The 27,460-nt window shown below is 45.0% G+C and overlaps 1 protein-coding gene across 1 annotated transcript; it reads left to right on the top strand.

Annotated features, from left to right (window-relative positions):
• The first annotated feature begins 15,274 nt into the window (after positions 1-15,274).
• OSGIN1 (oxidative stress induced growth inhibitor 1) lies at positions 15,275-26,049 on the top strand. Its single transcript, XM_075433751.1, has 6 exons — positions 15,275-15,379; positions 19,617-19,718; positions 22,235-22,371; positions 22,695-22,886; positions 23,219-23,310; positions 23,988-26,049. The coding sequence occupies exons 2-6, from the start codon at positions 19,634-19,636 to the stop codon at positions 24,979-24,981; spliced, it is 1,500 nt and encodes a 499-aa protein (XP_075289866.1). The 5' UTR covers positions 15,275-15,379; positions 19,617-19,633; the 3' UTR covers positions 24,982-26,049.
• Positions 26,050-27,460: the final 1,411 nt, after the last annotated feature.

Raw genomic sequence — 27,460 nt, 5'->3', positions numbered from 1 at the left:
GACAGGCAGAAGTAAAGCCCCTTCTGCAGTGGTAAGATGACTGTTGTACTGTCACATCTTCCAACAGTCTGAGTGTTGGACAGTGAATAGAGAAAATCAGGGGAGCTGTCACAAGCTGTGTTAATCCTTGACAGGGATAAAAACCTTTTTATCCCTCATAGGATAACCTTTTTATCCCTCATAGGACTCACTGCTTACTGTTGATCTCCCTGGGGATCCACAGGTCAGTAAGAGATCCTGTCCCTGGGCAGACCGGCTGCCAATGCTTTCTGCTCTGATACAGCTCACTGCCATAGAAAGATGGATGCCTTTGCAAAGGAACAGGCTTCTGGTTTCTCTGGGTGTGAGTCTTTATCTGTCACAGCATCTCACACTTGTTCAGATTGGATACTTTTAGTTCAATAAAATGTTGGAACCCTTCCCATTTTTGAATTCTCAGGTCTGAGTGCTTCATTCTTTAATTATATAGTAAAACTGAACTTGGAGTTGAGGGGAATGTGATTGCAAAACCGTGGGTACTGCTGTCTTGATTGAGTTCAGTACTACTTGCAGCTGAGCTTCATCTGTGGGTTGTCTTCAGCATGTTTCTTCTGCCAGCTGACTTGTAGGAAATAGCTGGTCCTTAATCACTGGTGATGAAGAGACTTCTGTCTGCCTGTTGCTTGTTTGATCAGTGTGTGTGTGTGAGATGCAGGTGGAATCCAGCTGATTACAAACAGGCTTTTTCAGATACAACTTGGTTGTTTTGTTTGGTTTTTTTTTTTTGAGATGTAATAAACCCCCTTGAATGGGGCAGTTAGAATAAGGGTCAAGGTAAAGTGAACTTGCTGGCAGACATTTGATAAGATGAGAAAGGGAGGAGGAAGCTAAGAGATGCATGAGCAGTTGAGCAGTGAGGTCTCCTCATTGTGGCTGAGGGCAGCATCCCAGCTTTGTCAGCATGAAGAAGAGCTTGGAGCTGAAAGGCTGAAAACGTACCTGTGGGGCTCACAGTGGCACTTCAGGGGTTGCCTGCCCAGCTTTTGTAAGGGACTTAAATGTGCTGAGGTTAGATTGGAGAAACTAGAGCCATCTGTGCAGCTTTCAGCAGCAGCTAGAGAATTGAAAGAGCAGCTGAAGATGTTTCGAAAGCGAGCAAGGGATCTCTGAACTCCTGTTTCCACATCAACGGGAGCAGCAGGCTCGTGTTCAGATCCATGCTGAATTATTTGCGCGGGCTGCTGCTGTGAGCCAAGGACTGAAAAGACTTGCAGAGGCAACTGAAAGAAGCTGCTACCATAAATACAACTACACGCAGGTTAAGGTTTCTATAATCTGTATGTTTTTATTTATTAACATGGTGTTTTGCACAAACATGTAATACTGTTGAATCATGTAGGGCTGGGTATTTACTTTGTGAGTAGCTGTGAACTTTCTTTCAGTTCTCTTGTCTTCTGAGAAGGGTCTGAATAAAATGGCTGGGGTAGAGGTTGCCCCAGAGACAGGTTGGGAACACATGCCCAAGAAATGGCGAGGGACTGGCAGGCCACAGACCCGTAGGCTATACTTTGTTAGCTGGTTAGTGTTACTGTGTTTTACCTATGTACATGGACTGGAAAACATACTTCTGGGCTTTGCTTTGACAGAGGTAGGATGGAGGGAGGCTGCTCCAGCTCAAAGCTCTGGAAAAGACCTATGCTCACTTTTAATATTAATAATTTAGAATTGTTTTAATATTAATTTCACATTTTAATAATTTATTTAAATATTGATTTTCTAATATTAATTAGAAAACACACAAGTGTGTTTTCTAGGAAAAAGCAAAGCCCTACTGGAAAAGGAGCAATCTGATCCTAGTTTGATTAATCTTCTCTTTGCCAGGATTCTTCCTAAGACTTTGAGATTACTGCCTTCTTGTATGGAAAAACATTGTACCTTTTCCTATATTACAAAAACATAATAGGAAGGCTAATCTAAATGCCCTTGAAAGTAATTGGAATGCTTACCTTTGCTTCAGCAGGTCTTTCTGTTAAATGTGGTGTGATTTGGCTCAGACCCCTCTTAAAAACAAACCCCACAAGATGTTCAAAAAGTAAACTTGCAGGAATGTTGACGGGCACCTTCCCCCAGCAACAGCCTCAGTCTTGTTAGTGTTTCAGATGAGGAGATTGAAGTGCATAATTAACAGGTATGAGCTGCATTTACAAGCTGAACAAGTGTTTATTGTTTTATCCCTTGACAACTGACTGCCTTGCTCAACACTAACATGAGTAAAACCAGGAGGAAAATGATCCTAGTTTTGAAGAAAAATGTACTTCTGAAAGTAAGGAACTAACTGGCTAAGGCTGCATGCTGTTCTGGCAGCTATGTTATGGTATCTCAGCTAACAAATTCCCTTTCATCCAGCACTGATACTTAGCCTAAAAGCACTCCTTTGTGATACCCGATACTAGGCTGTTACAGTGAAACTCTATAAACTTGTCATTCAGGCTTGTTTTAGTGTGTTGCTCAGACACTTGTATGTCTTGGGCTTCTTCCAAAACAGCTTTATGTTTAGGAGTTTAAATAAACAAACCAGCAAGCATTTGGTTTGGAGGTAGAGGGATGTGGGGTACCTGCTGGCCTCCCAACAGGCAATTTCGTCAGCAGATGAGGCATCCCTGCAGATGTCTTTCAGATACAATACACCGTGATCTGTATTTCCTGCTTTGTGGAGTGAGTCTGTAGTGAGCGGTGTCCTGTGGAGCAGGGCGTGCTGCGTGATACCTCTGTCCACTGTTGGAATCTGGTTGCTGCTGAAACTGGCAAGCTTCCTCCACAGACCTGTTGCACCTAGTCAGCTAGAGGTGGGTTTATTCCCCTTCAGGCTCCTTTGCTCCCTCTGCCAGCTGGACCTGGTGAACCTGCCTTCCTGTGCTAGGCACATTCTTCTGAGACAACAAACACTCCTTTTGCAAGCTGCTGAGACATCTGCACTGCTCCACTGAATACGCAATTATTATTCCCCAAGTGATATTGGGCAACTGATTTCCAAAGACTTTGGCAGTATCTTTAAAGGACTGGAGCTGGTATTAGGCAGAGGAGGTTTGGCGTGGAGTTCTGCCCGACTCCGTTGTTTCATTTCCCAGCAGAGTCCCAAATGCAAGCGCTTCGCTTTGCAGCGTGTTGCTTTGGACAAGCTTATACCTGCACCAGGGCATGAGGCCATCTTTTGCAAGTTTTAGAAAAGCACGTTGCTTCTTGGCTGAAAAAATAAGGAACAGAAAAAAAAAAGCATGGCAAGTTTCAGTACGGAATTTTTGTAGGGAAAAATCCTTGGAGGCAGCATAGTTGCTGTATATGAGTCATCTGAAATACAGAACATGATTTGGGTAGTAAAGTTGCCATCCCCTTCTCAGAAAATTAAGTTAATTATTATTTCTAGAAGATTAGGAAGAGTGGGGGAGAGTGGATAGATGTTTAACAAGTTGACCTTCCAAAGTTCGTCGAAGTAATTTCTCAGTACAGGCTAAAGATAAGATCAGAACGGGTAGGACAAACATGCCTCCAGAATAAATGCAGCTTACAAATAGTTTTAACACAAAGTTCAACAAACTTGCTGTAATAGGCTGCTTGTTTTAGTTGTTCACATATATATTAGGAAATAAATGCTTGTATGTTGGAAAATATGCAAAGCTTCTGTAGAAACTGCAACTCTGTAGAAAATTGCAACATCTTGGAGAGATGTGAAATGGAAAAATAGTGTAGCTATAAAGATGCAGGAATATCCAAGTCAGAGACTTGCAATAGTGGCCTATTACACAGGGATTGTTGAGGGCTTTTAGCAAGAGAGACTGATATAAAATGCACTCTGTCCTGGTGATGCCAGGGTTTAGCAGCGGTAGCAGAAGAGATGCCTGCTTGCAGCAGAACACGCCTGAACAGCACTGGGGCAGGCTGCAGGGTGCTGCACGGCTGAGGAGGCTGCAGAGGCGTCTCAGGTCAGAAAAACCCCCGCTCGCAGCACGCAGATGTGAATGCTTTCCTGGGGGATCATGTTCTATAACTAAAAATGAACTCGTGCTATAAATAACTATTACAAACCACGTAGTCTATTGTATGGAATGCCTTAGCACTTTTCAGTGAGGCGCTCGGTATTTGTGACCAGGCGCCGAGCGGTGTGACGCAGAGTGTTCTCCTGTAGCACGGCAGGAAATCTGGGTAATTTTTGCGCTAGAGTAGCACCGTGGCTGAAGCACAGGCCAAGAGATCTGGGCTTGCTCCTTGGCTCTGTTAGGGCAATTACTGAGCAGACATTTAATTGGTGAGCTGTTTCTGTGCCCTTAAATGATTGAAAGCATTGATTTCACACCCAGTCACACCTATGCGGTACTCGTGTGACAGACGGACACCCTGTTGAGATTAGAGATTTTCCTCATATTACAAAATTCTCTTACTGCTTTAGAAGAGGATTTCTGCTAGATGTTCATTAGTCTGCCACTCAGTTATTTGACTGGACTTGTTTTCTTTTCTGCTACACTTTTGTGTATCTGTGATGAGCTGTGGAGTCTCCGAGTGCACTCTCAGGGCACAGCTTAGTGATGACACTGACTTTCAACGGTGTTCCCACACTGACAGCAGTGCTATGACAGCAGGACAAGTTTGCTTACCCTTTCCCAAAGGACAGCACAGGAAGGAAATCATCAAGACTTTATACTGAAGACACTTCACTTCAAAGCATGAAAGCATGAAAGTTAAGTGGTACTCAAAATCCTGTAGCAAGGTTTTATGGGAAACTAAAAAAAGCAGATTTTCTAAAACTATATTCCATTATAAAAGTTTGTGTTACTAACACAGGTGAAATACTTCCTAAGAATTGGAGGGATATATGGCAAGCTAGCATAATTCTGTAGATGTAGGTAACTAAAATTGTTTCGCTAAAGCTACTTTTGTCTCACTCTGTCTTGAGGCCAGCGGCTGTCGTAACATTTGACCTGAAGTGGAATCTTTGATTCAGCAGAGAACTTGGGGATGCTAAGCATTGTAACAAATCCTTTCCTCAGCGAAAGTGCTTGATCACGTGTCTACCCTGAACTGGGAGTGCAGCTGCTCTTTTCTAATCTCATCTATGCTTAAATTCAAATTAAAATCCATGAGACAGAAAAGGAAAGTAATCCAAGATAATTGTTTGACAGTGATAGTTTTTGCTACCTCGCAAAGCCTGTATGAAGGGCAGTTTATTTCCAAGTATAGTTGTGGTCATAGCTGATATTTTTATTCGGAGGCTGAACTGAAGATTTGAATGAAGTGTCAGCTGTATTCACACATGCTGATGGTAGCAGTTTTGCTAAGTCATGTGAGAAAATGAAATTCCTTTTGGAACGGAGTGAAGCATGTTACTTTCCCTGTTTTCTTAATCTTAAGCTTAAATTTTTAGAATTTTAAAAAAATCAGGTAAGTGAAGAAACAGTGTGCTTTCTTGGTATTAAAACTTCTAAATATTTAGATGCAACTGAAATTATTACATATTTTCCACTGAATTTATAGATTCTCTCAGCAGTACTGTCAGTGGAAAACATCTGTCCGGAAACTCAGTTCTCAACTCGGGAGTCTTGATCCTTTTTCCACCACAAATAAAAAGTCTCCGGTGAAATTTTAAGTCTCAACAGGTGTTTAGAGTTGCATTTTGCAGCGCCAGTTGCCATGCCAGGAGCTGAGTTCCCAAGTGCCAGAGAACATGCCCATTGCAGGGTGCTCACCCTGACGAGTTCCGAGGCACTGACAGTGCAACGCGCTGAACGCTGAGGGCTGGACGTCTAGGAACTGAGGTTTCTGTTACAACTTACCATACTGGGGACATCAAACACGAGCAAGCTGGCCACTGGCACATGGCTTATTGTTGCTGCTGAGACATTTATGAATGGCTGGCTGGCTTTTTTCGTGGTCGCTAATAGAAGAGTTTTTGTCAGGAGTCAGTGGGTTCTGTAGGGATGAGGGAACAGTAGGGAAACACTGCAGGGAGAGAAGAACGAAGGTACACAGTAGGCCACAGCAGAAGGTGGGGTGAGAGACAACAGATGGAGAATGCTGTAGTACAGCAGAGGCTTAGTCACATGGTGGGATTTTTGGCCTGAAGTGGAGAAGCAAAACTCCCAGGAAGGTCAGCAGAACGGGCTGCTTTTCTAGCAAGCCTGCGTGCAAAAAGGGGTTTAACATTGCAGTGTGGCCGGCCAGCAGACACGCGGAAGATTTGACTCTCCCAGGCTCAACAGCCTCGTCTGTGTGTCCTGGTTGTGATAAGGGTAGGGAGCACTCCAGAAGTCCTACACGTTACCTTGGTGCTGCTTAAGATCCATTGTGGCTCTTCCAGATTAGCTGAGGGATCAGTGCATTTGCTGGCTGCGCATGTACTGTGCCTCTTTCAAACACTGACAAGTAACAGCCACTCCTGAGGCCAGCCTAGGAGGGACTTTGCATAAGCTCTTCATGTATGCTTTTTTCCAGGTAAGAGAACATGAGCAGGTCAAGATCAGGCCAGGGGATGGAGTGCAATATGAGCTCTTAGTGCTGCTCTGCTGTCTTTATGTAAGGCCACCTCCTTCCTGAGGTATGAGGTGAGACCCTGCTTCCTCCCGCATGCTGGTCCTTCAGTTACTCTGTTCAGGTTTCTTTGTGAACAAGAAGTATCTAGAAAATCTCCAAGGCTTTCCACTTTGTTTTTTATCAGGCACGTAGGTGACTGCATTCGTTTGAAGAACAAGCTGTGCAATGCTTCCGCACTGTCATAATACTTCACACTTTTGCACCATTCCTGTGTGTTGTCTGTCTGGCACAGGTCCAGGCAAGGAAGTCCAGTCAGAGTAGGGACAAGCTTGAACCTGAATCTAAGGTCATGATAAATAGTCCTGTGGAACTTTCAGCTCGGTGCTTACTGATAGTGAAGCAAATCAAGTACTAGGAAAGGACGGAGGCCAAACTAGAAGGCTGCTGCATAAACCTATGGTTCATCTGTGCGTAGATTACTGGATGACGTGCTGCTTTTTCTTATCTCAACATATGAGAGATCTGCAGAAGGTCTAGAGGAGGCAAAACGGGTTGATACAAGGTATGGAACAACTTCTGTGTTGGGACTAAGTCAGAAGACTGAGAGGAATGTAATAGAAGTATGTAGAGCTGAGTGGTGTGGAGAGGGATGAGTTGTGTGATATCCCTTCAATACAAGTAGTAGAGGCCACACACAAAATTACTAGAAACTAGCTGAAAATAAAATGGAAGGCGCTGGGAAGTGAACAGTCCTCGTCGGGTTTCAGCCAGTTCCTTCAGCTGCAAGTAGCTGGAGGTAGGGGAAGACACAAGACAAACATCACACGCTTATCTGGTTCTCCTCTGTGGGTGTCCGCAAATGCCTACTGCTGAGGACAGGGTACCAGGCAGGATGGACCCGTGGAGTCAGTCTGGCCTGTCCTGTGGCTGTGCCCCTACAAGCAGCATGGATACAGTGAGCTCTAGTCACCTCGTGTGACGACTCCGGCACATGTTGAGGCGCAGAGAGCTGCAGCAGCAGAGACAAGGACGTAAGCTCTCCATGACATGGCAGAACAGCTCTGATCTGCAGTTATTGCTGGTAGCCTTGAACGTTAACCTTCAGAGTGTCAGGAGCACAAGAGAAGGCTTTACGTAACACCCTGGTCAGAGCTGCCGGGGAGCTGGTATCAAAGATAGCCTGCGCTTCTGGTCACCTTGGTGCCACACCGTCCCGCCCTGCTGAGCACATGTCAGTCTGCATTGATAAACAGAGCAAGGCAGGTACTGCATTGTCACCACGCTGCTGCGTGGCTTCAGCCTGGAGGCAAAGGGTCACTTCGTATTACAGTCCTCAGGCTCTTTGGAAGAGGTTTTGCTTGATGATTCGAAATTAGCATTTTCACAATCAAGACAAAAATTGACTAGGGAGCCTGAAACACCTTCTCCTTTTCGTCCCTGCTTGGGACAGTTTCTCTGTGGAAAAACAGAAAAATTGGGGCATGCTGCAGCTGGTTTGACAGCTGCCAAAAATGTGAGTGGATTATAAAGAAGTTATTTCTTTCTATAGATTAATTATTGGCAAGGGCATATGACTAATCTACAGTCTCATCTCTAGTCTAGAAATAGCTGCTTGATAGACAAAAAAACCCCACACTGGGAAGGGTGGGAAAAAATCCCCAAACAAACCTAACCCAAAGTAATTCAAGCAAAAAATACACCTGAAACAGGAATAGTAAGCTTTTAGTAAAATAGCTGGGGAAGAGAAGCAAGGAAGGCACTTCTAGTGAAATTTCTCCCAAAAAAGCCACTTGAACAAGATCTTCAGGCAATTTTGTTTTTTATTCTGTCAGATGCTGAATAGATACACTGAAAGATAATTCTTGCTACAGAAACATTGCACACTTGTTTCATTGACCTACGCTCGGCTTTAAGCCCTGAAGTGCAAAAAGTGGATGGCTGTCCGGTAACTGTGGAATGACGCAGGCCGCTAGGTATGTCTGAAACAAATGCTTTGGGGAAATAGTCACTGCATGGCTTCATTCTGGTGCAGAAGTCCTGCCTCTTGCTGTCCTGCAAATTCACTGGGTCAGATCTTTTCGGAGTTCATGGGGAATGTTTTGTGTGTTCCTAAAAGACAGAAATGACCCCGGAATATATGCATGCATCTGAAAATAGCACATTCTGCTTTACAGCGAGTGGTAGCTCCTGTCATGTTCCATCCTCCTTAAACTAGTCGCGAAACAGAGCTGTCAATTACAGGTGAGAAACCTTGACCTATGAAATAATTTGTTACACTTTAATGCATTACTGTTATATTGTGACTAAGTGATAAGATTGCCTCTGAAAAAGATACTGGTTTGTCCAGTTTTATGCGAAACAGTTCCAAGGGACTTTAAATTTCACTCCTGGCAGTTGGTGTTGCAGCACATGGTGCTACTGTGACGGGAAATTGGGGTGTAAGAAAAACTTGTATTGGAGTATATCACTTCAGCTGATCTTCAATGTGCATGAACGCCCTGTGAAGAGAAAGGGACCTGCATGGTAAAATCTGTTAGAATTTCCCAGAGACTCTTAAAGTTACAGCAGAAAGAAAATGTTGCAAGTCAGGGACAGCAGGAGTGGAGACATGGATCTAAGCAGCCATCTAACCATGAGCCAGCAGTGTGCCCTGGCTGCCAAGAAGGCCAATGGTCTCCTGGGGTGCATCAAGAGGAGTGTGGCCAGCAGGTCGAGGAAGGTTCTTCTTCCCCTCTGCTCTGCCCCAGTGAGGCCCCATCTGCAGTGCTGTGTCCAGTGCCAGGCTCCCCAGTTCAAGAAATGTGAGGAGCTACTGGAGAGAGTCCAGTGGAGGGCTACGAGGATGAGGACGGGACTGGAGCATCTCCTATGAGGAGAGGCTGAGGGAGCTGGGCTTGTTCAGCCTGGAGAGAGAAGGCTGAGAGGGGACCTTAGAAATGCCTCCAAATATCTGCAGGGTGGGTGTCAGGAGGACGGGGCCAGACTTTTTCCAGTGGTGCCCAGCGACAGGACAAGGGGCAATGGGCACAAACTGAAGCAGAGGAAGTTCCAGCTGAACCCGAGGAAGAACTTCTTCCTTCTGAGGGTGACGGAGCCCTGGCCCAGACTGCCCAGGGAGGTTGTGGAGTCTCCTTCTCTGGAGATATTCAAGACCCACCTGGACGCAGTCCTGTGCAGCCTGCTCTGGGTGACCCTGCTTCGGCAGGGGGTTGGACTGGGTGACCCACAGAGGTCCCTTCCAACCCCTTCCATGCTGGGACTGTGTGACCTAACTCTGAAAGTATCAGCTGCTTCAGGGGAAGCTGGAAATAAACCCTGAGGGTGGTCAGCTGTAGGGTAACTCTAGCACAATCCTGTTCTAAACACTCGTAGCTAAAAACTATTGTGCTCTACTGCAGAAATGCTTATTTTTCTTTGAGAAAATTGGTGGTGTTTGCTATGTTAGCTCTGGGTGCCCTTAGCTGTACGTGTTTGTAAACCTTTTGGGAGTGCTACTAAATTCTTTAACTTGATTAAGTGATTCTTGATCTTGATAAAGGAGAGAAAACTTTAAGGTTAGGTTGAAGAGCTGCAGTAGGGCTTAAGCTATTGACAAGGAAATAAATCCAAGAATCTCCAAAGGCTTTCTGCAGCCCTCTGAGGTTTTGTGTTACAGAGTTAAAGAAGCTCATTGCATTGTGTGCTCCTTTTCCAGTTTTGAATTACCCGCTTGTATTTGAAAATCACTGGTTTGCCTTGAGGGAAAATGCGTACAGAAAAGATGCTCAGTGCTCACGATTAGGCTGTACCTTCTACTTCAAGGTTTCTTCTCTGTTGGTTATTCCAGTCAAGAAACCATGAGCGTTAGGTTTTGTGGGATGTTTTCTGCTTCGGAGCATGTGCTTGCCAAGTTGCTTAGTCTGGCACATCGTAGTGTGATACAGTAGTTTATTAAATTAAGCTATCTGTTGCTAAATGCCAGAATAGATTAAAAGAACATAAGCGAACACTGCCTGTAAGATCGTAGAGACTAAAGCCTGGGTCTTCAAATGGTCCTGCTGTACTGAGCTCATGTAAATATTTATGATTATATTGACATTAAGATAAGAAGAGGAAAATTCCCTGCCAGCTTTATGTGCAGTTTAATCTTTGACTAGATCATAGCTGCTGTTTGTTTGAAATGAAAGTGCATGTGTTTGCTTTATCCCCAAACCACATCAATGCTGAGATCATGATGGAGGTCTGGGTGCAGTGCGCGAGCTGAGCTTTCCTCTGCGCCTTGCACTTGGGGATCAAAGAATCTGCAAAAGCCCAGTCCTTCTGGAGTTCTGGAAAACAAGTGTGACTGTAGTCCCTTGAGCCTGGGGACCGTACCTCTTTGCATCCCACTGGTTTTTGAAAGGAAGTATATGTGCTGGGAAGTAGAAAGCACACTGGATCGGGCTATCATCCTCACACCCTGTCATCTGAGGAGAGAACAGCCATCCTGGCCCACTTTCTAAGGGGTACCAGGGAAATGCATGCACAGCCACACAGCATTCTGCACAACTTCTCTACATGGACACTTTGCATGTGAACCCCGAGTGACTATATTTCTGCAAGATATTCACTGCTATCTCACAGTATAGTGGGCTACTTTGTACTTGCTAGGAACATCTTTTTCAGGGGGTGTTTATGCAGACTGACTAGATCTCTGCTAATGGTCTCCACTGTTGTTCCTTTAGCCTGGATAGAGAAGTGTGAGATCTCCCAATAAGGCATTCTCGGTATGCACTGGAGCGTCCACACAAGTCGTTACTGCAGGGCAGCCAGTAGAGCTTCATAGCCATCCTGGGTAGGATGACTGATTCTCATGTCCCCAAGTTTATTTCTTGAGAGATGTTTTCAAGACATGGTGGTGGCTGATGCTTCTGGACAATGAAGGTTGGTGAAAATCTTTGGTTTGGACTCACTGATTTAGGAAGACAGCTCACTTAGAGAATGATTTCAAGGTAATGAGTTGAGAGAAGGGAAAAGCAAAATTCACTGTTTTAAAATAGTTCCAGCAAACTGTAATGTTTTGCTTTTTGCTTTCCTCAAACCGTTTTCCAGGTTACTGGGACAGAAATGTTTCAGTCATCTGACTGGGAGGTCAATGTCCCTTGAATAATAAATGGGTGCGGTGAACCATTGCTTCTCCCCCCCCTTGGACCCGGCTGCCTAAACACTGCAAAAAGAAGTATGAGCACAGGACAGATATGGCCTTGGCAGGGGCACGGGAAAGTAGGACGTGCGCTCGGGGCCAAATCTTTCTTTAGAGGAAGCCATGTGAAAGCACAGACACACGTAGGAAGTCACAAGTGGGAGCAGAACTGGATCTCACACTTGCAAAGTTGCCTAAGCTGCTTTTTCTGTCAAGCCCAGCAATTATCTGGGCTTCCCCATGGCTTTTTTACCTCTGTCATTTAGCAGAACAAGTAGCATACTTCAGAGATCCAGCTGCTGTCAGAGATGGCACCGCCACAGCTTGCATTTTCTGATTCGGAGGGTGCCAGGGCATCCCCAGAGAGCATCTTGCTGATGTGAGTCCAGGTGACGGTGTTGGTGACAAATGTGGGGTTTTTTAGTTGAATCAAAAAGAAACCAGGTAAAATGTTTCAGTACTGGTGTCAAACCATTTATTGTCTTTAAATATGTGTGTTCTGGTTTTGGTGGATAAGCTAACATACAGTTCTGGAAGTGGAAGTTTTCCTGTGTGAAGAAGGTGGAGATGCTTTTGGCAGTAGCAGAGTGAAGCTGGATTTCCATGCAGGTACTGCATGGAGATCGTATAGAACCAGGTCTTCTAATGCTTGAAGTTGAGATTCTGCCTTAGACTAAATGATCTGCACTGGAGGGGTGGGTGAAGCACTGAATGTTCCCTTAGACAGAAAATGTGCAGAATTTTATATTTGTGTTTTCCCATAACTGAAAGAAACACCAAAGCATCAAAGCACTACTGTGGCCTGCGGAGGATCACACTGGGAGTGTTCCTCTAATTATGAAAAACAAGCAGAACGTGACGTTCTAATGTGTGAAACGATGTAGTGTGTCATGATAATTTGGCACAGAGTGATGGTACAGTTCGGCTAGAGGGGAGGGTGGGTGCTTGAGAGGTGCTGTAAGAAGTGTTCTGCGGTGAGTTGGTAGCAGCAGGGAATTCTGACACCAGAGGGATGTTACTCCTTGAGCTCCTGCAAATCAGGAGACAGCAGAATCAGGGCTGTCTGACAGGTTGTGCAAGTAGGACATGGATGGGTAGAACTTAATGACCTCGGGTGAAAAGTCAATTGATAACAAGGAAATTTCTGGCAATAGGGAATGGTTCAGGAGCAAAATGTTCCACCAAACAGTGCCATGACTCTGTCCATGCTGCCTGGCATATTCTTCAATTTTTACCTTGGTGAAATATAGCATCAGCTTGTTGGAGTTCTGGAAACTATAATGTGGCTGACCTAAACGGAAACAAACTGACCTTGACAGCAAATCCAACTGGGGTTGTTGATGCTGGGATCTGTAGAGTATGACTTGGAGGTGGAATGAATGACTACCGGTGAAGTCTGCCCCTGTTTTCTGCAAGCCAAAGCCTTGCAAATCATAGAATTATTAAGGTTGGAAAAGACCTCACCTGGTCATAGAAGGAGCTCAGGTTGGTCAAGCAGGACCTGCCTTTCATGAACCTATGCTGGCTGGGCCTGATGCCCTGGTTGTCCTTCACGTGCCCAGTGAGCACACTCAGGATGAACCGCTCCATAATCTTGCCCAGCACCGAGGTCAGGCTGACAGGCCTGTAGATCCCAGGATCCTCCTTCTGGTCCTTCCTGTAGATAGGTGTCACACTGGTTATCCTCCAGTCATCTGGGACCTCCCCTGTTAGCCAGGACTGCTGACAGATGGTGGAGAGTGGCTTGGCCGGCTCCTCTGCCAGCTCCCTCAGCATTCTTGGGTGGATCCCATCTGGCCCCATGGACTTGTGGGTGTAATGTGATTAATTTCCACTGAAGTCTGACAAATCTATTTGCACACTGTGTGATAGAGATGTGGATTCCTCAGATCTTAGCTGGAGTACAGTGCAATACACCTCAATGAATGAGCCTACAGAGTAGTGGTTTAGAAGAGCTTTTTTCTGTCAAAATCTGAAGCCCTCTAAAGACACGTAAATCTGTGTGCCAGTAAGATGTTTTTGTCAGTTTGTGGAAATATCTATATAAGCTTTTTCCTTGGGCACTTAGCTAATCTGAATGATACTGCTTGCGGTATATCAGGAAGAATATATAAGTGAATTGCATCAATGTGTAGGTCAAAGGCTGACTGCCAGGCCGAGGGCATGTTGTGCAATTACTTCCTCTTCTGGAAAGTTTGTGCAGACAAAGTGTTGAGCTAAATTATTTGTTTCCAGAGAAGGTACACAAGGTGAAACAGTAACATTGATATATATTCCATGTAATATATTAGTTGGGATATCTATAAAAAAGAACCCCCTGTATTCAGCTTCTGAAAAACCAAGTAACAGGACAGTCTTCATCACCGAACTGAACAAATGCCTTGATTTCTCTGGAAGCTCAAGTTTTCCTTGACTGATATGGATTCATTTGTTACCTTCCAATAAATATCTGAATAATGCACATAAAAGCCTTTTCTCCTGTCAAAAATTCAGTATGAGCTACGTAAGAGCCCTGTGCCAGTGCTACTTTGAATGAAGGCCCAGACAACTTGAAAGAGCTCCTAAAAAAGCCATGCCTCAGTCTGACAAGTATTTACTGAGTCAGATTTTCAGAGGGAACAGTGTTAGTTAAATTTTAAGTGAATCTTTGGCTTCATATTCGTTAAAACAACAGATTCTGGTGGAATAGATTATGAAGTATCCTATTTTGGTCTGGGTCTTGAGACTATAGAATTCCTTTTCATGAACTTTTTTTGATATCGCATGGTTGAAAGTACGCATCGTAAATGGGTACCAGCAGTCCTCCTGATTCCCTGCAGGTTGTAGCTGCAAAATAGATGGCCTCGGAGATAAAAATAGGCAGCACTTACTACTAGAGCGGAACACTTTGGCGCAAATTTATTTCATTTGTTAAGGGCAGTTTCAATTTAGCAAGCTTGATTGATTATGCCATTGAATTGAGTAAGATACCTTGGATGAAAATCCTGGAGTGTTGTAAGTTTTACAGGAAGTAATCTGACTCCCTTGAGTGCTGCTGTGCGCCAGGTTTGTGAGACTATCTCACTGAAGAAAAAAAAATATAAACTGAAGTCTGTGGTTTTAGACCCACTACATCTATGATACAATAACAAGGTGAAACCAAGCCCACAAACCGTTCAAAGTAGAAAGTCATTACATTTTCTTGTCCTTTTGTGGCCACAAAGATCACTGGTTTTAAAACAAGCCTACAGTGTTATCCTCTCACTTTTATTCCCATCTGTAATTATAACTAGCAGTTTTTCTTTTAAATACAGAGGAAAAACCCAATTCTGCCACAGGAAGCATTGCTTTCTATGAAGTCTCAGGTTTTAATTTGCCCTGAGGGTTGAAAATGAAGATATTTGTTCGATGCAGGACTTCTGCCATGCACGGCTCCTGTAAGCCTGCTTCTGATGTAGTCCAGCAGTCAGCTGAACATTACTAATGAAGATCGCTACATCATTCATTCACGGGCTGGGAAGGGAAATACTCCTGCTGACTCATGCTTATAAGTATTTTTCTTGCTCCGCCTCCATTCGTTTCAGCTCCTCCTCTCCTCTCTTAGTGCTGGTAGCCTACTATATTTAAACAGCTGTCTTAGAGCAGAGGCAGGATTCAAGGCTCGTAGTTTGTCTGGCATTCCTGACTGTACAGGCATTTTCAGAAAGGTCTCACTTCTCATCGGATCTGCTGCTAAAGGTAAGGAGCCTGTAATTAAATGTAGAGAGTTTTGTCTGGCATACTCCTACATTGCTTTCTGAATATCACAGGGGTGTTTTTAGAAAGGTGTTATTTTTATGTACCCTAAAAGTGATTTTTTTTTTCACATACTTTAATGGTGTTTGTGGGGTAACAGGCCTGGCATGCAAGAGTGATAAAGCAAGTGGAGGGGGAAAAATAAACTTCTGAAACTTGTAGGCAAGTGTAAAATGTAAAAGCTAGTGAGATTTCTGGGGTTTTTTTAAAAGCATTAATGAATTAAATTTTTAAAATTGCTGGTGAAAGGAATGGATTGATGAAGAAAAGCTTAAGAAAACTGTTGCATTTGTGTTAGCGTTGTTCTTGTTTAAACCTGAGTGACATGATAGTGCTTTCAGTCTCTTCCGTTAGTAGTATATACTGAGCACGCTGCTCTCTTGAGCTCTTCCCATGTACTGTACAGGCCACGCTTGGTGGTCTTTACTTGAGCCAGAGTCTCATTGACGTTACAGGGAGAGCTACTTGCATATGGCTGATGTAGTTTGGCTTTTTATTTCTGCTAAAGATCATTTAGTGTCATTGTCTTGCTAAATGCATCTTTGATTTTTCTCTTACTCACTTAAAACCCCTTTCAGTTGAGCAGCCTGGAAATACTAGGGGCCACGCCGACCGACCTTATGTGAGCTGCAGTCCCTCTAGGCTTCAGCCTGTGTCAGGAAGGTATGCAGAGTTTGGCCCAGAGGAGCTGGGTGCTTTCCCAAGCCAGAACAATTATGTAACATCACATAGACGCTGGAATGCTTTGGAAGCAGCCAGGAGATAAATTGTGGAGCTTGCAGCATGCTCGCAAATGAAGAGGAGGAAAGAGACACCCATTTAAAGTAGGAAGCCTTGAGCAGGAGCCAAAACAAGGCTCAGTGTCACGCAGCTGAGTACATGTGAGTGCCCAGCAGCCTACTCTACATAACAGGAGGGTGAGAAGAGCAGTCGTGGGTTTCTTGCTAGCTCAGGCTTTCTCCTGCTGTTAACTAGTTCTGTATAGATTTGAAATGAACTTCAGTGTCCTGTATGCTTTCCAATAGCCTCTGCAAGAACAGGCTTTTACCTCCTACACTGGATTAACTGTACAGGTTATCAAGGTATGTGTGGTCCCTTGACTCCAAGATTGGGGGGAAAAAAAACAAATCCACCTTTACTTCTAATGGCAGGAAAAGTGTATGTTTGGCCTGCAACTGAAATGTCTGAGATGCTCTGAGCTCCATTTTACCCCCAGAAGCCAAACATTTACCGGATGGGCATAGCTATAAAGACGTTCAGCATCTGGTTCACTTTCTTCTTAAAAAGAAGAATTATTGGCTATGAATTATAGAGATGGCAGCTATAGGATGCGGAAGGGGTATTCTAGGATAAACAGAAACATCTCTGATGGTTAATCTTGTGTTGATAGAGTTGTCCAGTGTCCAAACTTCAGGAAACAAAGCGCGTAACTTTGGTCATTATAGGGTTTTATGAACCCAGATCCTGAATAAAACCGTGGCTAAATATGGTCATGTATGTGCACAGATACAGTAATTTTATCAGAATAACAGTTGTGCTACTCTAGCCATTAGGGTTTGGTTTAATTCCAGCAAATGCTCCTGTTTCACAAGTCAGAAGGTGCAGAATGGAGGAGGAGGGTGAAATGAGGAGAGCATTATCACTGGAGCCCGTGGCTGCTGGCTTTGTCCCTATCAGGGTGGGGTAGGGTGGCATAGTGCAATGGCCAGGAGCCAAGGCAGCCTTCCTCTAAAGCAAACAAGGCTGCCAGGCTGAATTCTACCGTCTCGTGCCTTTTTTGTCCCCTTCAGGCTCCCCTAGAGAAATGCTGGCATGCAACAGCATGACTTTGCGCCCAAGTCTTACAAATGGGCTTGCAGTCTCGTTATTTATATGCTGGCTTTGCTGCTCCCCTGGAACTGTTGCCATGTGCTGTACTGGGTTGGTTCAGCAGTCCTTGCTTCCAGCAAAATCCCATGGATGTTGCTGGGTTACCACTGTCTACAGAGCGTGTACAGTCTTTCTGTGCATGCTGCTGCAGACTGCTGCAGAGCAGAAATCTGGACGGTCGCTTCCAGCGATCTTACTTCCCTCTTCCAGATTCCCAGTAGTTTCACAGAAATAAGATGTGCACTCTGTGTTAGAAACAATTAATAAGAACTTGCCTTCTTGTTTAGTACAGCCATGGAGGGGGATTTATTTGTTACCATGGAGAAGAAACCTCTGCTAATCTTCAGGCAGGTACTATGGTTTAGCTGGTTTGAGGGAATACCTTACTGATCACACCAGTATCCTACTCCTTGTATGTCTAGCCATCCCAGGTGCTAGAGCTGAGTTCTACAAACTGCAGCTGTGGGGCTTTGTGGAAGGGAATTATTTGGGGGTAAATTTACACAACAATCTGCTGAAGGTGGTGCAGGTTTTGGTTCATGTGGCAGAATCCACTCAAAAGACTGGGGGAATACTTGGACGGTGAGGCTGTGCTCCTGCAGCTACCAGGGTTGGGTTAAATATGCCTTAAGGGGTCAACGCACGCCTTGGTGCATGGTCCATGGTATGGACACAACACAGGGAAGTGTTCATCTTCTATAAGGTACACGTCTACCTTTGAGACTCAGTTAAACTGGAACCCAAATCCCAACTCTCTTCAAACCTAGGTGCTTGAGATGACTCTAAATCAGAAAGCATGACTATTATTTCTTTTAAGTGGTTCTTCCCTTCTCAAGCAAAGTGCATGAGAGTCTTAGACTAATGCTTAATGAAGTGGTAACAGGCAACTGGTAAGTGTTACTAAACTGTGATCCAAACACTTGGACGAAGCTGCTAATTTTTAATTCAACTTGTAAGCCTTATGTGGCTCTACTTGGGTGAACCCAGTCCTCTTGGAGCAGCTTTGTCTCGCCCAGCGATGGCTGTGTATTGGTGTATATGCGAGATGGCACATCCACGAAGGCAAATGCACTTACAGGATTCAGCCTGAAGCCTGGGATTCTGCAAATCCTGAACTCACCTGTGGTTTTCTGGCTGCCCACTCAATCACCAGGGTCTTGCCGTGTTACTGTAGGTGCTGGTGATGTAAATGTCAGGCTTAAAGTGGAGCATTACGCTTGCAGGATGACATTTGCTGCAATACCTGTGTCAAAGGCAGTGATGTGCCAGCCCTTCTGGGAGCGTGCAGTGAGCTTGCCAAAGATCTTTCTGTGCTTGAAAAGGGTGTGGAGAGCATGCCCGGCTGAACAAAGTCATGCCATTCAGTGAGCTTTTACTTAGCTTTCCGGAATGAAAGTCTTTTTAGAGCAGACTGTGTTCTCTGTAGAATGACTTAAAAGCTTATGCTGAATTTCAAAAATTTCACTTTTGCTGTGGTAAAAATGACTTTTTAACTTCTCTAGATTAGTGATAATATAGTGGAATTCCCTGGAAAATTGAAGAAGTGATTATTTCACGTGGTAGGATTCCTGCAGCAATGCAAAAACCTTCAATTCACTGTTCACTGAATATCTGCACAACAGTCAGATGAGTTTTGTAGATTCCACTATAATGACACCATGGTCTCCAAGACAGTAAATCTATTGTATGTTTTGTTTAAAGGCTTGTTGTTATTTAGTTGTACAGACCTAACACTCTCTGTTTTCTGGAAAATTAAGAAAGAAAGTTCAGGAACTAAAGTAGCATTTCTCAAAAAACCCTTTAGTGATGGCATGGCACATGTTTGAAAATGCAGCCAAGAAGTTTCCAGTCTTTGGGCAGAAGTCTTGATTGAGGTTGGCTCTACCTATCCATAAACGCACACATTGCTTTAAAAAGTACAAAGCATGAATGAATGGGTTCATGATAATTGTGGCAATAATATTTTTCTACACAGTATGGGCAGAAGCGAAGTTTTCTTTGACAAGCTACAACACGTTACTGTAGTCAGAGGACTGCTGGAGTTTCCAGCTGTTCTGGAGGGCCTGGAATTTGTGCGTGGAAGAGAAAGATAAGGGTCCTCTCCCTTTTTTATGGTATAATCAGGGAATGATCCTTTGGTTTTGGGAGGCAGGAGGAGAAAAAGATAAGCAGGCCTGTCCTGAGTGTGGAAACATAATGTGATGGTCTGCAATGCAAGGATAATGCTTTAGATCAGCCTGGGCTTGTAGGCTGTAGAAAGCCATGTGTTTTGTCAAAAAGCAAGCAATTCAAACCTTACTTGTCTTGACAGGTAGGCTCCAGGACCTAATGCTTCCAGACGAGAAGATGTGTGCATTGTTGAACAGACCCCAAAACAAGAGTGGGTTCAAGCCACTGCCTGTCGTGATCATAGGTAAGTTTCCTCCTGCCAGCATTGCTGTTTTCTCTAGTGATGTTGTTTCTTTGGGCTTGCTGGTCTCAGCTCTTGTGCCACGTATTCTTACTCAAGCCAGAAATGCCTGGCCACTGTTTCTGCCTCCTTTCCCTGACAGCCAAACTTCCTCCAGTATGAAGAGAAAGAGCACTCAGAGTGTTGGGAAGTAGGAAACCAGGTATTTGACAAAATAAAACACATATCTCTTTTTTTATTATTTTTTTAAATAGAAAAATTGGTAACCTTTTGGGCATTAGTTCAGCTGGGCCTGTTTTTTCTCTGTTGGAGATTTAGAAGGGTTTGAAACCTTTTCACTCAGATATTTAATCAACTTGCTGTGAAGTGATTATCTGTAGTGCTCGAATTGGAGGTGGCTTTGTGTGATCTTTTTTTTCCCATTGCGTGTGTTTAGAAAGTGCTTCAGATGCTGTTAAAGTTTCTTGAAATTTTTTCACAGATTTCTTTTAAAATGCAAGTCAGCTACACTGATTTTATACAGCTTTAATAGAATGGTAAAAAGCTGCGGGTTTTCTACCTGTTTAGAAAAGTGACTCTCTTGCCCCCCTTGCAAGAAGGGAGCCTTTGGAGTGCGAGGTGGTTCTTGGAGCAAAGCATGAGCAGTGATGTCAGTGCCTTCCCCTCTGACCGATCATGGGCTGTGTTGGACCCCGTTCATTGGAGCGTGGGTTTAGGTGCCTTGCAGAGCTGGGTTTCTTCCTCAGCTGTTATCTAGTTTATAGCCCTCAAGAGAGCTAGTCCAAAGTTAGCGCACCACTTAAATCACACGTAATCCTTGCTGGCAGCGAGTTTGACAAGGACACTACTGCCAGCAGGTTCTAGTCTGAGAGCGGCTCTGTACTGCCCGGTTGCACAAGCCATTGGGTGGAAGGGAGGATGTTTTGGTACATCCCTCGTGCAGCTCTGCAGGGACCCAGTGCGGACACATCCCCAAAGCCTCGGAAGCACCGCTGTGAAGCTGTGCGCTCTGCGGCAGCTGCTGGACCGAAGCAGCTTAGCTATTTCACTGCAGCTGGACATTGCTCGCAGGTTCCAGCTGCTTCCCCAGACTCTGCGCCAAGAGGGCGGTGGACTCCCGCCATTGTGTTGGCTGCCTCGCGAAAGCAGTTGCTTTTCTAGAACAGTTTGAGCCCCAGAGGCAGATGTGCTTGTGACCATCCATACCAAACTTGTATGTGGTTCAGAAGAAGTCCTGTGTGTGTGTTGCTGAGTGTGCACTCCAATGATTTAAGTTTGGTTTAGGTACCTCCTTGGACTTCCTAAAGCAAAGGAGTAAGCTGAAAGGTGTTACATTTTACTACAGCTGCGGCTTAGTTTGCTTTTAATTTCTTTTGCTATTGGTTTGAGATAACTTTCCCGCAAGTGGAATATTCCAAACACTGACCTGCAGCTGCTGGTCCTTGCTTGGCTCAGCGGACTTTGGCCCCAGCTGTGGCACACGCCGCTCTTCACATAGCTCGGCTTGCTGTTAGCCATGCGGCCTGAGCCTCCCTCTACCTCGGATCTCCGAGAAGCGGCCTTTGCTCCAGTTGCTCACGCATGCAGCACGGGCACTGTGTCAACACAGCCTGCTGTGTCACCTCAGCTCTCCTCCCCTCCACCGTCACTGCATTGTGTAATGGTGGTTAGTCACCTACTAGTGAGCAGCCAGAGAGCCTGACACCCGGCTATGCCGACACTGTAAAATATTAAACGTACTGGAGAACAGCCATGTGAAAACTTTCCACGGGCTACTCTCACTGGGCTTTGGAGTCACACATAGAAAGTTTTTCCACTGGTTGTTGAGTGGTTAGCAGGAGGAGTTCAGTCATCCAGCAATCTGCTCAAAGTGCTGTATTCTGGGGGGGGCTAGGGGGAGTGTCTTGGCATGGCAGAGGGACTTTTTTCCATAACACACTGCCTGCAGTATGATGGTAGGGCTGGTTCCCATTTGAAAGTGTCCTCAAGACCTGTTAGTCAAAACTGCTGTTGCCAGATATCCCTTGTTAGGTGGGATTTTTTACTGAGCAAGGTTGTTTCCCCTTCACTTTAATAGCCACTCTCTTTTCTGGACTCAGTCTCTATCCTGCGCACAATGAACTGCTCTGCACTGGTGCGAAATGTGCATCCGGGAGAGCCGAGATCCCCAGTCAGTATGTGATTTATTTCTAAAACTTTAAAGAGGTTAATGAGCAATAACTCTCAATTCATCAGCATGCTAGAGGCTTCAGGCTTCAGGTGAGGTTAACCTCTGACTTGTTTAAGTTTTCGGCAAGTTCTGCAGCAAAAAAAGATATGAAACTGAGGAGAAGAAGGGGACATAAGAGGGTAAAACGACTTCCCCAACACCATCCAGTAGGTCAGTGGTCAACCTGGAATAAAGTCCCCTGTATCTGCAAAGTGTCTTCTCCTTTGAATTGGTCTGGGTGTTAGAAACACCGCTCAAAGGGCTGCTCTGTCTGCAGGCGTATAAATTTTTCTCCATTGTGTCTTTTTAGGGAATGGACCTTCGGGAATCTGTCTCTCATATTTTCTGTCAGGCTATATCCCTTACTTCAAAAGAGACTGTCTTCATCCTCATCCCATTCTTCAGAGGAAACTGGAAGAGGCATCAGATGTCTCCATTTTGGACCAGGTTCGTGTGAAGAGAAACAGTATAATATCATAGTAAAGCATCCTAGGGGTGTAGGATAAGTCATAACCTCATTTGAATTGTCAAAGTACGCAGAGAGTATGAGCCTTAAGCAAAGTGCTTCTAGTTGTCCAGATCTGCCTTGTATGAAACGTCAGCGTTGCTGCTAAGATCCTTGAGGTAGTCCTTGGGAAATAACAGAGTCTGTGTGCCAGTAAATGAGCTTCACAGAACACCAAAACCACTGATATGGAAATACAGGAGTAACGAGCCATCTGCTGCCCGGCAGGACATGCATTTTGACCATCTGATCTGCCTCTCTTTAGGATTTGGAGTATCTGTCTGAAGGCTTGGAGGGACGATCCCACAGCCCTGTGGCTCTTCTGTTTGATACTCTGCAACGTCCAGACACGGACTTTGGTGGAACAGCGGAATCTGTCCTCACTTGGTGGTATGAGACTGACAGAGCCATCCCCCACCTGGTCCTTGGCAGAAACGCTCCTGGAGGTGCCTGGCATGTACGTGAATTGAAGCCTAACTGCTTAGGTCTGCGTGTTGTAAGGTGGTGGCCAAACGTGTTCGCTGGAGAGGCAAAAGCTCCTCTAATACGCCAGTCGGCCACATTTGACTTTATGTGTATAGACAAGCAAGAGTTTAAAAGGAAAAAAAGCACAAGAGGCCTTTATGTTTCCAGTCTATTGTTCTCTGGACAACACAGATGGTTTCATCCCTGACAGCAGCTGGGAGGAAATCACTGATTTCATGATCTGTACCTTATTGAAATATGACAAAATGGATTTCACTTCTCGCATTAAATAACTGAAAGTCATTTTACTGTTTCTTGTTCCAGTCTATTGAGGGCTCTATGGTTACCCTGAGCAGAGGTGAATGGATGGGACTCCCAGACCTCCCATTCAAGGACTGGCTAAAGCAAAAGGGAAGGTAAGATATCTATGATGTGATTATTTGCAAACATCTGGAGGTTATTTGGGAACCTGGAGTGGGGTAGACTTCTTGAATGTAGCTACCCATCTGTTAAGGATGATTCTAGTGCGAGAAAGGACACTCTCCCACCCCCCCAGTAAAAGTCACCAAATGCAGAACGGGTTCAGGTGAAGTTGCAGTGCTGCTTGGAAGGTGTCCTTCTCAACACCCACCGGGGAGATGGATCACAGCAACCATGAGTTCTGAATAAAGCTTGGAAAAGGCGTGGTCATCTGACTTCTGTCTACTGCTGCTGTCCCTAATGAAAAGTATAGTCAGCTTGGCTGCTGTGCAGTCTTTGAGGTGCTTCTGCTCTTGAGATGTGTAACAGTTAATCTTAAATATTCCAGGAGTTAAAAGTGGAATAGAAGCAAGATGTGAGAGGAAGGAATAAAAGAGCAACCATGTTCTTAGGGGTAGGATTCATGCTAAGGAAAGCTGCCTCTGTCCAACAGCTTGTGGACCTGAGTGTTAGCTCTATATACCAGGAAGAACTTTGCTGAAGTCAGGGAAAGTAGATTAGTGTTCTCTGGTAGTGCCAGGATGGATGGCTGTGGGATACATTCAGTGGAAGAGGGAAGAAATTCCAGTCTCTTACTTAACTGCTGTTGACCTTTGTTTGTACTACATTACAGAGGCCTCAGAAACAATAGAGCCACAGCAGGAGACATTGCTCAATATTACCAACACTATGTGATGAAGAAAGGACTGCAGAAGAATTTCAGATGTGGTACTGTTGTGACCTCTGTGAGGAAAGTGAGTGCAGAGAGCATCTCCAACCATGCACAGAAAGATCTGCGGAAGAGTAGTGACTCACTCTGGAACTTCAATGAGAAAAGTACGGAGATCTTTCAGGTGGATGGATTTTTCAAAACTGTGAAAGGTGATAAAGAGCACTTTTCCATCTACGCAGAGAATGTGGTCTTAGCTACAGGAACATATGATAGTCCTACCTGGCTTGGGGTCAAGGGAGAGAACCTGTCCTATGTCCATCACCAGCTGTCTGCCCTAGAGGAAGCAGTGAAGAGCAACAGCATCGGCATCATGTCAGATCCGGTCTTGATTGTAGGTGCTGGTCTGACAGCTGCTGATGCGATTCTCTTTGCTCACCATTGCAATATTCCAGTAATCCATGTTTTTCGGAGAAGAGTCAGTGATCCAGGTCTTATTTTTAACCAGCTCCCCAAAATGATGTACCCTGAATACCACAAAGTCCATCAGATGATGAAAGAACAGTCAGCTGCTTGTGCTGGGCCCTATGAGTGTTACGTTAGCCTTCCTGAACATCACGTGCTATCCTTTGGCAAGGACAAGAAATGTATCTTTCAAGACAAGAACGGCTACCAGAAAGTTTATAAAATTTCCATGGCTCTTGTTCTAACTGGCTCAAACCCCAACCTCTCCTTTCTGCCAAATAACGGCATTGACTTGGCAATGGACAGTGACCAACCAGTCAACCCAAAGAGGAATCCCATAGATGTTGACCCATTCACCTATGAATGCACTCAGGAGAAAGGACTTTACGCCCTAGGACCTCTAGCTGGAGATAACTTTGTGCGCTTTGTGCAGGGAGGGGCTCTGGCTGTTGCCAGCTCTCTGTTAAAGAAAGCAAACAAAAATCCCCCCTAACAAAACAAAACGAAAAATATCCCTCTGCTGGCTGCTGTTTCCTTAGAGCAGCAAGTCAGCCGATCCGTACGTCCTCAGATGTAAAGCCCACGCCAAGGTTATGCAGAGGGTGACTGAGTTCTGGCCGAGCTGTTTGGGAAGATGAATTTGGGAAATGCAGAGTGGGTTTCACACACGGCGGTACCTTCTGCCCCTGGGGATTCAGCGCCTTTCCCGCACAGCTGTGTGCGAAGGCTGCCGGGGCTTTGGATCTCATGCCTGGAGATCCAAGGGGGCAAGAACAGCGCTTGCTCTTTCATACAATACCTTCCAGGCCGCTAAAAACTGACTTGGGGAACAATCAATGTTAATTATTTCCAGACAGTAGGCTGGCAACCCTGCCTCTGTCCGTGTTTACTGTGATTTTTTGTGAAACAAAGTGAGCTGAGGTGTTTTTGTTTGCTCCTATGGCTCGGCTGGATGCTCTCGTTAGACCTGAAATCAGCCCAGGCACTGTGTGGGGTCTCTGCCGCACAGAGTATTTCAGAAAGATGCAATATGTTGTGTGAATTTCTAATGTAATGTGATTTATTTTTTTAAAGAATACTATTTGTGTAAAGGGAAAATGGCACAGTCACTTTTTGATAGTTTTATGCTATATATAGCAATTTTTTAATGCTGATTTTCTGAAATATTTTTATTGGCAAAATATTTTGTCACTGGCTTTCTGACAGTGTTTTGGATGAGGTGGGGTGGGTGGGAATGATGCCATATGCTGCAAACAGCATTCTCAACAGACCTACAGGGCCTTTCATACCTCTCACAGGAAAAATAAGAGTCATAGCTAATCTCACTTGATGTAAAGACGGACTCTGCTCCCTGTGCTGCACTGGAACTCACAGGCATGACAGGGTGTTGTAGATGGCTCTAGGAAGCTGAGTATCTGGAGACAATGGCTGTTTGTAGCTGAATCAGCCTGAAGTTCAGATGCAGAAAGAGCTTGTCTGTGGTGCTGCTGTATCACACTTGAATATTTTTGCCCCTGACTGTTCTTGTATGAAGTTTTTCAATAAAGAAATTTCAGACTTAGTCTGTGTTTCTTTTTTAACTCTGCCTTTGAATTTCTGACCTGGAGAAGATCTAATGAACTATTCTTCATCAGCTTCCTGGCAAGCGCCGGGGTGTGATTTGATGTGCCTGCTGAGTCCTACCCCATTCCTCTCCCTAGGAGCACAGCACCGGGTTTCCTTCCTGTGCATCTTCCTCTCTCCAGCAGGATGAAGAACCTTTGTGGAGCGCTTTGGCAGTGTGTGCCTCCTGGGAGACTAAAACACAATACCAAACCAAGCTATCCGCCAAGCGTGTTCTTCTCTAGGGTGTCTTAGGTCTCTTTCCTGTTACCCAGTGTCTTCTACTGTCTGGAAAAATCCTGAACTGTGGCCTAGCCCAGTAAGACAGTTTAGATCAGAAGGGACAGTTGAAGGTCTCTGGTCCACCCCACCATAACAGGGCAAGCTTTGAAGTTAGACCCAGTTGCTCAGTGCCTCGGTGGGAAAAGCTTGGAGTATCTCCCAGCAGATTGCCCTATCAACATTTGATTGCCCCATTCAACGTTGGACCACCTTTGAGAACTGTGAGGTATTTTCTTAATGAGTTGAAGTGTTTGGAGGTTTTTTTACTGCACAGCTCGGAGCAGAGTTTGGCTCAATGTGTTAAAACACCAATCCTCATTCTTCTCTCAAGGCTGAGATTGGAGGGGTCCTCGGGGTTTTGTGGGCCCAGAGGTGTGGATGAGTTTCCCGGTCTGCGGAATTGCTCATTGGCTGGAGGGGTGGCAATGCCCTCAGGGCTTTCTTTGTCAGCACTGCCCTGAATGAGGTGGCAGTTGATCCCCTGAACCTGTTATTCTGGAAATATGGGGATTCCCAAGTATGGATAATGTGGTCCTGTGCCATCTTAGATATTTTTGGTACTCCCTAGGAGAGATGAGATGAGCTGGTACTCCTGTTGCCCCACTTCATGTTCCTTCGGACCAGGTCCCAAGCAGTGCAGGATTGTGCTGTTCCTCCCCTGCAGCTGACCTTTGCCAGGGAAAAAAAAAAAATCAATGTTCACTGTTCTAAAAATATCATTTTGGGTTAGGTCTCAAACTCCTGCATCGAAAGCAAGCGAAGCAGAGAACGAAAACCAAAGGGCATCTTAAACAAACAAGTGCCAGGGCTAAGGGTGCAGGATGAGGGTCAGGTGAAATACTGCTCTTCCCACCACTGAGGTCGAAGTCACAGCGTTTGTGCGGATCATTCCTGCATCCTGCATTGTGTTACCCTGATCGGATTTGCCGTGCGCCGGTGAGCTCCTGGCTAGGGAGCAGCCTGCACATGCGTCGGGGGAGCTTGCGTGACCATGTGTTGAACAGGCAGTTTTCCTGCCTGAGAGGGCTGAGCTGATTGCCTGCCCTGTGCCAGACCGGAAAGGGAAGTGGTTTCTCACAACTGATGCT

Source organism: Opisthocomus hoazin, chromosome 12, assembly GCF_030867145.1.
Source record: "Opisthocomus hoazin isolate bOpiHoa1 chromosome 12, bOpiHoa1.hap1, whole genome shotgun sequence".
In the NCBI taxonomy this organism is placed as follows: domain Eukaryota; kingdom Metazoa; phylum Chordata; class Aves; order Opisthocomiformes; family Opisthocomidae; genus Opisthocomus; species Opisthocomus hoazin.
The sequence above is the reverse complement of the archived record's forward strand: the minus strand, read 5'-3'. Positions and strand labels throughout refer to the sequence as shown.

Excerpts from the sequence above, each read along its gene's own strand:
- OSGIN1 (XM_075433751.1), top strand. The coding sequence starts at position 19,634 with ATGCTTCCAGACGAGAAGATGTGTGCATTGTTGAACAGACCCCAAAAC. Across the intron at positions 22,372-22,694 it reads ATGTCTCCATTTTGGACCAG|GATTTGGAGTATCTGTCTGA; the intron begins GTTCGTGTGAAG and ends GCCTCTCTTTAG. Across the intron at positions 22,887-23,218 it reads CTCCTGGAGGTGCCTGGCAT|TCTATTGAGGGCTCTATGGT; the intron begins GTACGTGAATTG and ends TTCTTGTTCCAG.